Source organism: Aplysia californica, unplaced genomic scaffold, assembly GCF_000002075.1.
Source record: "Aplysia californica isolate F4 #8 unplaced genomic scaffold, AplCal3.0 scaffold00041, whole genome shotgun sequence".
NCBI classification, from domain to species: Eukaryota; Metazoa; Mollusca; class Gastropoda; order Aplysiida; family Aplysiidae; genus Aplysia; species Aplysia californica.
In genome coordinates this window covers 756,810-768,497 of record NW_004797311.1, presented here as the reverse complement: position 1 = coordinate 768,497, position 11,688 = coordinate 756,810, and the positions used below count along the sequence as shown (strand labels likewise).

General features: G+C 40.7%; 1 protein-coding gene across 1 annotated transcript; it reads left to right on the top strand.

Annotated features, from left to right (window-relative positions):
- The first annotated feature begins 5,468 nt into the window (after positions 1 to 5,468).
- LOC101858164 lies at positions 5,469 to 11,205 on the top strand. Its single transcript, XM_005092131.3, has 5 exons — positions 5,469 to 5,635; positions 6,797 to 6,903; positions 7,677 to 7,884; positions 8,699 to 8,872; positions 9,801 to 11,205. The coding sequence occupies exons 1-5, from the start codon at positions 5,597 to 5,599 to the stop codon at positions 9,933 to 9,935; spliced, it is 663 nt and encodes a 220-aa protein (XP_005092188.1). The 5' UTR covers positions 5,469 to 5,596; the 3' UTR covers positions 9,936 to 11,205.
- The last annotated feature ends 483 nt before the right edge of the window (positions 11,206 to 11,688 follow it).

Here is an 11,688-nt window from a genome sequence, read left to right as displayed (position 1 = left end):
TGTGTGTGTGTGTGTGTGCGCGCGCGTGTGTGTGCGTGCGTGTGTGTGAAAGACAGAGTATTGAAGAAAACTAAAATCGGTGTATGTGAGAAATAACGTATTAATTTATTTCCAGACCATTCAAGGAATACACCAATTGGAGCAGCGGACTCAATGATACAGTTCTCGCTTTGTTGCGGGCCACAGAATAAACTGTACATGGCAGCACATGTATTCCAATATCATAGTCTCTCAGCTTCAAACCTCAAACTTCTTCTCATATACCGCCTCCCGTATTCTACTGTGGTTGTACAGACTCTATTTGAGTTACACAGATGAGACAACAAACTCGGACAATACTGCTTGCCATACGCAAAGCGTGGCAACCTCCCCATCCGCCATCTTCACTTTCTGTGGGAGGGGGGGAAAAGACTGAGGGCAGAGATATTTCTCGAGGATGTTGTAACAAAACTTTTCCTCCTGGGGCCTCTGGCGTAGAGACCCGCAGTGTTGTCCACTTTGTTTACTGGCTGCAGTTTGTTGTTTGCGTCTATTCTTAGCCATCTGCGTGCGATGCCCTTTGGTTTGTTGACAAGCAACCACAGGAAACGTCTGAACATGGCCAAAGTCTGTTTGTCAACAGTCAATATGGACGCCATCAGAGGAAGACTGTGCCAAGCTGGGCAGATGGATCCACGCGGGTTGATCCTGTCCTCTCAAACTCTCTCCCCCAGCAGGGAGCACTTCCTACGCAAAGATCTCTTTTACGACTTGTATAGGTGACAGGTAACGATTTATAGAAACTAAATGATTGGTAACAAAGCGTTTTCTAAGTCTCGTTTCAACAAAAGTTTGACAACAACCGTTTGTCCCTTTAGAATTATGTCGCATGTATGTACGACATTGAATTATCGAGTTTAGGAAGATAGCGCCTTTTGTGTTATTTGGAGGTTACATGCAACTAATAACATGTACTATAGTTTTCTTTTGACATCCTGGTCAGCACCCTGACCATAGCTTTAACAAAGTAAGAATCTGTTTAGTACAAGAGTATGACCCCAGACTCACAGACTGAAGTAATTTTCATTTGCTTGGCCTCCGGACTTTACGGGACTGGATACCTAGAAAGTTGGATATCAAGTAAATTATTACTAGATATAAGTATACCAGCTTGCGCAAAACTAGGTTAGATAAGAAGAATCCAGCACTTAAGGCTTGAGCTTACGGCAGAGGTGAATATCTGCAAGAAATGGCAGCGGTAAATGTCAAAGGAAATTCAAGTTTTCGGCCAAGTTGAAGCAATTACATCCTTCTGAATTGTCAAATAATTTTGAAGTGACTTCTGATCCTAACAGCGCGCCATCTTTCATTTAGTTGCACTCCTTCTCAAAGGGAGAATGACTCCAGGGCCTGGATCAGGACGTCACTGTCTATTTATTTGCCGAAAGCCCACAACAAACTTTGTTAAGGTCGTACCGTTTCCGGTCACTGAGTGTTTCTTGGGGTTTCTTCGCATCCTGGCGGAAGTTTTAAGATTCTCACTAAACCCATACGAGTCTGGTTTAGGTTTGGATTCTGAGAGTCCCCCTTTGAAGTTTTGTCTTTCGGGTTGTGATCCCAGTGGAGATCTCGAATCCGTATTAAGAAAAATTTGCGTATTCAGGATAGTGCCAAAGTTGTAAGCACGACATTAAGAGCCATTGATAAACTTCTTTATCTCTTTAAACTAGAAACGATGATGTAAATTGGGTTAATTTCCCAGCATTGTGAATCAATCTCTTCGATATTCTTTATGTGCCATTAAAAAAAATATATTAGCACTGTGATATCACACATTGATCGGATTTTCAAATTAATCCGGTCGGCCTACGATGGCCGCCTTTTTCTCACCACGACGTTACATTGTGAATACATTTTGGGATAGAATAGTATGATGCTATGTTTTATCAGTAATCAGAGACCCGGGGAAAAGCAATAAAACTTTTAGCAGAGGTTACATCTTGAGAGCAAGACAACTTAAGCTGTATAATTATGGCAGGCATGTCTGATGTTTCCTCTCTTTCTTTCTCTGTATCTCTTTATATCGATTTGCCTCTCTGCCTGTCTGTCTCTCTACCTGTGTGTGTGTGTGTGCGTGTGTTTGCAATGCCCCCCCCCATCTCCCCCCCCCTCTCTCTCTCTCTCTCTCTCTCTCTCTCTCTCTTTCTCTCTCTCTCTCTCTCTCTCTCTAGCTCGCTCGCTCGATTTATCACTTTCTGTAATCTCTCACTCAGTCTCTCCCGCTCTCTCATTCTCTCTCTCTCTCTCTCTCTCTCTCTCTCTCTCTCTCTCTCTCTCTCTTTCTCTCTCTCTCTCTCTCTCTAGCTCGCTCGCTCGATTTATCACTTTCTGTAATCTCTCACTCAGTCTCTCCCGCTCTCTCATTCTCTCTCTCTCTCTCTCTCTCTCTCTCTCTCTCTCTCTCTCTCTCTCTCTCTCTCTCTCTCTCTCTCCCCTCTCTCTCTCTCACTCACTCACTCACTCACTCCCTCATAACATTTAAATGCCCATTCGAGCATACACTACTGAATACTTCTAGGTCTATATCATAGCAAATGTCTTCGTATTTAACACCTTCTTTATAAACTACACATCTGAATGCAATTATGCTTAACTGACCACAGCATTCTCTGGAAGAAAACATGTATCCAACAGTTTCCAGCAACAAATGCTTGGGTATACACCCCCCCCCCCCTACTATCCTCATATTTTGGCACTCCGAGCACATCATAGCATTACTTAGCGAAATCTTTGTATTCTCATAACTTAAGGCCTCAAAAACGCAATGAATGCATTTGTTTATAACGTAAATGGCCATGAAAATGTAGTGGTGTTGATACGTGGAAAGAGATTTTTAAAAGAATTAAATCGCCACAATCAAACTACCTGTTGGTACCAAACCAGACTACCAGGGGCCTGCTTGCATTCTAGCTTTTGTTATACTTGTTGGCACTATAAAATAGATTGTTAAGGAGGAAACTATCCTAATTTTAAGAGTGCCCCCGTAAAGCATTCAAATGATTCAATTTGGCTCATTGTAACCCATGTTCTCTTGTTAGTTGCCGGATGTCTACATGAGTTGTGTTCATCTGGAAATGTGGAAATAAACTGCGTCGCTTAGACACGTGATCCGCACGCGAATAGAGGCACGCGCTAGATCCTCGAGCGCTGACCGGGCAGAAATCTCTCGATGTCAATTACAACAACAAAAAAAGAATTTTCGTGTTTGTACGACACTTGTAATATCTTGGACCGCCTTTGATAACATCATAGGTGCCATTTCTTTGGTTTACATGATTGTTTTTGATAGCCATTAACACTGAGATGAACGTGACTACTAAGTCATTTCCAAGACGGGCAACCCGAACAAGTAGTGAGGAAAAAGAAAACAACACATGAAAGAAAAGGCGTCAAATAATGACACAGTGGAGTAAATGTGGCAGCTGAATATTATTGTAACACATCATGAGGCACACATGGTTCATTCACATCACCCCATCCCCAATCCCCCTTCCAAAAAAACAAAAAAAAGAAACCCTCGCGGGAGTTGGGAGAGGGTGCGTGGAGGATGAAAATTCGTTTTTCAATGCGATACAGCAATGTGAATATCTCACACGCAAATGCCTGTGATCATTGTCCTTTACGTAGCCTATGCCTGTATACCACACTCGGGATGCACCTCAAATTCCTGCAACATTCTTGATCAGTCTTTTCAACAATCCCCTACCCCGGCCAAAAAATGTTCTTCTTAAACTAATTATATTATGTAGAATAATCTCCTCAGACAAGCCGAAGTCAAGGTCTAATGTATAAACATCCTTTCACCGCCTCGTTAGCACATCTCAGACTAACCCAGATGGTCAGGAGTCCTTGATATATCGCTATTTACCACAAATATTTATACTCCAGAGGGAACAACAACGACTGTCCTGGGTTTCTGCGGTAATTGTTTATCATACAAGGAACTCAGCGCTGAGGAAACATGATAGCACTAGCAGCGTCAAATCTAGAATCTCTTGCAGAGCAGATGAAACAAGACCTCGCCAAGACTGATAACAGCCCTGTCAAACACTGCTCACCTTCCAAAACCAGGACCGTCGAAACGACCCTCCCCGCCATACGTTCTGCGCACATCCACAAACCCCTCTCCGTCAAAAAAAGAGTTATTGACACTAGGCGGAGAGAGTTGTTTTGTTGATAAGTACTAATTATAATATCGTGATCATAATCACATCCAAGATCTTCGGTAGACATCGATAATCATGCTCCTCCATTCATTCCTTTGCTCGGATGTTCTATAAAAAAAAAGGCGACATTATCCTGATCTTTCCCTGTGACCCATCTGTTTAGGCTCCCCAAGTATTAATAACAAGTATATAATTTTGTAACAAAGCAGAGTTCTTTCCGAAGCACGGCAGTTTTTTCTAAAAGATGCTAAGTATTTCTGTTTGAATTTGGAAAAAACGGTAATCTATCTTTCTGGACGAGCGAAAGTCTCCTTAAAATTTGTTCAAAGTAAAATTAAGTTAGCCTACGTCGCCGACATAAGGCTATGGTGTATTTCGAAGGGCTGAGATGGCACGCTCACATTACATGATCAAGTGGCCTTTCAACGAGAGCAATGAAGGGGAGAGGAAACAAGGCAGACGGAGGAAGTGGTGGATAAACAACATTCATGAGGGGGACATTGGGTTTCTTTTGCGTAGACACAGGCTCTCTCACACTGGAAAAGAATGTAGTCTACTACACCGATGACCACAAAATGTTATTTCTTTCTTAATTTCACTGTACACGTGTATTTGGTAGTCGTCCAACATTCATACTGAAATAGAAGGTTGACCATGCATATCCTTTTAGAACTCCAATTGTAATAGTCACTGAGATGTTTCTATTTGTGCTCATTGAGATGTTTCTAATTGTGCACATTTCTTTGAACCCGTATTTGCTTTTGTAATTCTTCGTTTCATTACAAAGAAACGCGTTTCATCGTATTTAATCATAATGTCTCAGATATTTTAACTGTTGAACGTGTTTGATCTTTCTATCTCTGCTTATGAGAAAACCTTGGTGCAAAGTAAATAAAATAATTACCAAACGATGCCCTTTGAAAAACAACAACAGCAACAACAACAACAACAACAACAACAACAACAACAACAACAACAACAACAACAACAACAACAACAACAACAACAACAAAGAAAAAGAACAGCAAAGAAGGTGGAGGGTAGACGCGGGCAATGAAAAGCTATCAAGATGGGCTATCTAAAATTTATGTGTTTATCTGCCATGGCTTGGCGCCAGGTAACTTCGCTTTGTGGGTGTAAGCTCCCTGAGGGGGTGGTGACTGACATGCAGATTATTCCTAAGACTAGTCTTGAGTGTGTGGTTGGGAGGGGGGAGGGTCTCTTCCCCCCCAAAAGACTGCGCGAACTTGGGCCGAGTCGTGTAAACAAGGCGTAAAACTACTCTAGAATCCCAGAATAAGACAAGGCATACACAACTATACGATTTGCTTGTGCTTTGATCACTTTGCTGGAAATATCACGACCGTTATCGTAACTATTTTAGGGGCAATATGGAAATTGTCTACTCAGTTGTTTGCTTCTGTCTATTGGTAAGTTACATAAACTGAGCCCATAATGCAAGGGATATTATATGGCACAGTAGACACGCTCATTCTTATTACAACTGTTTCCTCAACGAACCAAGTACTGGCACTTATATCTGGCTTTATTCTATATGTAAAATCAACATAAACATTTTGGGATATGAAATGATGAGATTTCATTGTGACAAAGTACCGCGACGTAGAACCAGGCACTAAGAAAGGTCAATGTCGTAATAAATTAAAAGTTTCTTTAGCGCATGACGTCACGACGACCTAAGGCGACCTCATGTGTGTACTAGGTACAGGGTCAAGTAATATCCGAATGGGGGGCTCTAATAGACTTTCACTAATTTTTTTTCTTTTTAGGCTTAATGAATCACTGAAAGCGGAACCACCTTTTTTTTAATTCGGAAAAAACTGAAAGCAAACCCATCTTTTTTTTCCTTTGACTTTGAAACAGTTTGCTGTGTTCCAGTGCCCTGCTTTATTTCACGGCCGAGCGCTGCTCATCAGTGTCTGTCTGTGTTTTGGACGTCCATTGATAGTATATTATTATGCAAATGTAGTAAACAAGTGCCTCGAGGGAAATTTGAATAGACAGACGAATAAGAAATTTGATTATTGGGGACCTGTAGCAAATTCACAATGATTGCGGTCGATTATTTAACGTTTTATTTTGATGAATAAAGTACCCCCCCCCCCCCCCCCCCCCATTTAAAAAAAAATCGCTAGAATGTACATTGTATTCTCGGACCAAAATCCTTTCTATTTACAATATTCTCTTCGTGCATCACTTTCTCTTGGATCCCCATCTATCTATCTATCTATCTATCTATCTATCTATCTATCTATCTATCTATCTATCTATCTATCTGTCTGTCTGTCTGTCTGTCTGTCTGTCTGTCTGTCTGTCTGTCTGTCTGTCTGTCTGTCTGTCTGTCTGTTTGTCTGTCTGTCTGTCTGTCTGTCTGTCTGCCTGCCTGTCTGTGTATCCATCTATCTATCTACATGAATGGCTCCTTCATAATCGCCTAGGACTGCATTCCTCCAATTTTGTGTAGAATTATTTTCTTAAAACCATTTACTGTTATTGCCAGACTCAAAATATTATTTTTTAGAACGAAATAATATGTGTTGTGTTTCACTTTTCCATTTCATTCCCTCTAGCTAGCCTTTGCTGTCGCTAATCCTGTTGATGAAGAAGGGCCTTGCTTCGATTTCAACGCGAACTCCTACATTCATTTTACTCCAAACAACTTTCTCAATAATGGCAGGTATGTCAGTGTAAGCTTTAGACAGGGTTTTCATACATATAGTTATTTTTTTATAGTTTCTATTTATGTGTATGAATTAGTTTTTTCATATCCACTCTTTTGATTTACTTATTCATTTATTTGCTTTTTTCTTTATCTTGTTTTGATGCTTACTTGTTCATTTATTCACGAGTATTATCTTTTAATTTTGATGATGGTATTGGTAGCTTTGATGGAGGTTACTAATAGTAAGTTTTGAAACGTACTAGACATTGCACATTCTCAAACGAAAAGTTCATAAAAAGTAACAGTGATAGCGAAAGGTTACTCTGTTTATTCGTATTATACTCCATTATTGTGCCCTGCCTAGATAAACAAGAACCCCATTCACAAACAAGTTAGATTAACACATTAACTTTTGAAACTGTTGTCTATATGAAATTGCCAAACTGTTATAATTGTTTTAGATTAGCACGTTTCCTTGGGTTGTTATGGATCAAATACGTTGGCAGTGGTGGTGATGCTTGCAGTATTATGGAGGTAGAAAGAGGATGAAGGAGAACGAAGGGGAAGAGGAGTAGGGGGAGATGAGAAAGAGGAGGAAAAGAGGAGGAGAAGGAGGGGGGTGAGGTGGAGGGGAAAGAGTAGGCTGAGAAAGAGAAAGAGGATGGGGAGATGAATGCAATGAAAAAATATTGGGGGAAAGAATAGAGATAACAATTTGTAAATCTATATAACATTTTTATTTCCGTAATTGTTACTCAAATGTGATTATCACTGCCTCGTTGTGACAGCATCCACTACAGTCTTAAGTTCAGGACTACACAACCCAACGGACTCCTCCTGTACGCTTCCGGTCGTTTCGGAGACGAAGAAGCTCTCTTTATTCAGGCTGGGAAACTGACGTATCATTTGTTCAACACAAGTCCCACGGGAGTTGAGGGCTACTTTGGCGGATTTTTCCAAACTCGGGAGAACGTCGACACTGGAGATTGGATAACGGTAAGATCGGATGCCCATTGGTCAATAGTCAATTTGTGGAGGCTAATCAGTTCTGATCGGGTTGGATTGGGCGATGGTGTTGCCATTGCATACTATACTGAAGAGACTTCTGCATTGTTTCATCAAATTTGACTTGAACGTTCATTAGGTCCTATTGCTATCCGTACACTGTACACACAAAAAAAGATCTTACTTTGCTTTGCGTAGAAGCCTTTGGTTCATCAAACTGAACACGATCATAACAGAGAAAATCAAATATGGAGGAGTTTATCAAAATAGTAAACTCTGCCTTTCCATGAAGAAAAATATGTCCGCCCCCAACTGTATAAAGCCATAATAAATACAAATGTGGGGATTTGACGATACTTTATGCAATGTTCACTTGGCATATGGTCCACTGCAGGTTACGTCAAAAGTAATTATACCTGCTAATACTGCGCAGGCGGAAGCAGCTACCACAACAACAAAAACATCTGCAACTACCATCAACAGCAGAACCAAGTAGAATCTACACAATCATCACCAGGCTTTATACCGTCGTCAAAAGCGAGGTCGCCAGAGTTTAAAAGTAGAGTAGGCAGGAGGAATCTTGATTAATTTCCAGTCAGAAATTGTCACCAAAAAAAATTCTAGAAAAAAGTATCTGTTCTGATAAAAACGGCTCAACGTTTTGCCACATACGCTTTCTCTGGAGCAACTGTGACCACAAACGACAGCACTATAATTATACCAAGAAAAGATGTCTTCAATATCATCGCATTCGCATTACCATCCTTATGAATTGACTTTATCCTCTCTGTGGTATCTGCGACAGGCACATGTGTACCGTATGTATGAGGTGGAGGACATCTTCCAGAGGCGCTCCCGGGACCAGACAGGCCTTGTGGTAGAGATCGGTGATCAGGTATACAGATACGTTGACTATCTGGAACGTGACGACATTAGCATCCAGCCTACCGTCTATATAGGTGGCTTCAGGGAACCACTGGTGAGTTTTTTGGCCCAGCGATCTGACCAGAGTTAAGTGTCAAGATAGATTTGTATTATAATTAGCGATGCGGTGAGGACCTCTGTACTACCGCAATCCACTTCCCGCTCTGACATATTCGGTCTCTGTCTGTCTGTCTGCCCCCCCCCCCTCTCTCTCTCTCTCTCTCTCTCTCTCTCTCTCTCTCTCTCTCTCTCTCTCTCTCTCTCTCTCTCTTGCTCTCTCTTTCTCTTTCTTGCTCTCTCTCTCTCTCTCTCTCTCTCTTGCTCTCTCTCTCACTCCATCTCTCTCTCCGCATGCGCGTAAACATAATGTTGCACGCATACATGAGGTTTGGGGTCAATAAAAAAATCCCTTTACAATCCAGAAAATGATACAACCTCTGTTTTTCTTCTTTTTTTTCCCAAGTCACATGATTATATGCTCCGAGGTACATGTTGTGAAATCTTTTGATTGGTGAACAGTCTTTTCTTTTTGTTTTCTTTATTTCTTACCTTCCTTCCACCTTCTCTTCATCCATTCCTCTTTATACTGACAACTGGGTCAAGTATTCTTCAATGGAAATCGCCTAATCAGATGGGGGAGGTGGAAGGGGGGCGGGGTACTTTTTACCCCAAAATAACCCAGTGAGGGTAATTGAAAAGTGTTAGAGTAAAGTACATTTCCTAACCTACCCCCCCCCCCTTTTTTTTAAACTTCTTTACCTAGAGCACAACATCCCGTCCCGTGGTAGTGTGGAAGTCACAGTCGAAACATAAATGTGTGTTTCAGGTTTCAGGAATATGTAACGGCGCTGCGATCGTCGTGATGTGCGAAGACATTTGGAAAGGGGGGAGGGGAGTGGGAGAGGGATATGCTTTACTCTTGTCATTGGTGGATGGGCCTTTCAATAGATGCCACATTCAGATTGTGTTTCTTTCTTCTTCAGAGCGAAACCGTGGGTTTTTTCCGGGGACAGATCAAGGACATCCGTGAGGCTAAGAACAAGATGCTGTTTGATGAGCCGTCACTCAACTTCAGGTCCAGAGTAGGACGCAACTGCTTCCAGTTCAATCCTCAGTAATGAGGCACTGCGCACCGCCTGTCAAAGGGCTGCGCTAGCTGTGAGTGGGCTGATCGGCCGCCCTCCGTAAACTGGCTTTCCACATTATCTCTCTGTACATTACTACAGAAGTCGGTTTACGTAGAGCGTAACTTCGGCGCACGTATTTTAACATTGCCCCTGGAAATCCCACTAACGGATATGTGACCATATATGGGATTGCAAATGGGTCAAATGACAATGTGAAGAAACTCACTTATCACAGAGAAAAGAAAAGAAACAAAAGAAAGAGCGAAATCGGAAAGTGAAGGTGAGAAAGGTAACAGCTTTATTCTGCCCACAAAAAAAACATTTGGAAGGTTAAAGGAAAGGACAAAAGTAAGGAACAGAATGAGTAGAGAAGTAAAAAGAAAAAGAGAAAAGGAAAACCTATATACACGAAGAGAAAGGAGAAGGTGGAAGTTGAGTCGAACGTGCGGAGCAAAAAAACAGCCACATGATAACATATCCGATACAGTTTGGTAGATTGGGAAAACGTACTGTCATGTTGCCACCCTAACACTTAAGAAAAGATAAGATCAAGATAATACTGTATTATCCCAGAGGGAAATTTTTCTTGGCTGCACAGGGCCGTAAAAATACATGCAGGTAGATATATACATTTAGATTATTAAATTATATATTACTCTCATTAAAATTCAATATGAAAAGAGAAGTATAGCTGACAAAATGTACTTTCACATCAGATGCATCGTTTAACCACATGCAGGAATTTAATTACAAGACCTTTGGAGTTACATAATATACTTATCTATATCTATATTAAAGATTCTTGCTCTAAAGAGCAACACACATCTATGCTCATTCTGACAAAAGCCTTAAGCTAGATAGTAAAAAAACTGTTTTTTTTTAATCTTTCTTTCTTTGTTTTTGGAGGTACATATCAGCCGCTGCGTGATTTTATGATTTGCGTGAAAAGGGGGTGTGATGGGTCGTTTATGGAGACAAAATATAACTTCAAAGAAATGTTGATCATTGTAAGCCTAAGCTAGTAAACGTTCTCTTTTACCACCGTTGATATTTGTTATCCAATATACTCGTATTATGTGCACATGTATTCTCTTTCCATGTCTAGGAAACGAAAGTGCCGAAACTTACAAGTCGTATAGCTTTTAAGGTCTGTTTTTGTCTCTGTCGATTGAATTAATTACCTCTTCCCTACTATATCTGTAGTGTTTGCCAATGTTGTACAAATTACTTTCCCAATTAAAAAAAACTTTTATGTTACAAGTGCTTCGAGCGTTAAACTTTATCTGCTTTTTCTTGAAACTTGAAAAATATTAGTTACAATAATGTTTTTGTCTGCACGCACATTCTAATGCTTAACTTATGACTGCACCCTTACACTACAAATCTGCTTTATGTGACACGTTATGCGTTTAAGTTGTCTGTCTCAGGGGCGTAGGCTGACTTGTATGACAGGGTAATCAAAGTGAAATAGAACCAGATATGACCTGGAGATATCACACTAGAATCTTACTCGAGGCGGCACTCTGAGTTGTGAATGAAAACAAATCCGGAATTCATATTGTATGTTCAACAGCCAAAATAATCGGGAAAGTATCTCATTATATATCAATTCCAACTAAAACTAAATTTAACTTTAGATGTTAAAGCACAAACACAAAGCAAAGAAGCAGAGATGTCAGTACTAGATCTATATGTTATAGATCTACCAGGGAGTCTAACTCTTTGGTAGAACATGACAATTATC

Coding starts and splice junctions, on each gene's coding strand:
- LOC101858164 (XM_005092131.3), top strand. CDS start 5,597: ATGGAAATTGTCTACTCAGTTGTTTGCTTCTGTCTATTG. Junction 6,904..7,676: donor AACTTTCTCAATAATGGCAG/GTATGTCAGTGT, acceptor TCGTTGTGACAG/CATCCACTACAGTCTTAAGT. Junction 8,873..9,800: donor GTGGCTTCAGGGAACCACTG/GTGAGTTTTTTG, acceptor TTTCTTCTTCAG/AGCGAAACCGTGGGTTTTTT.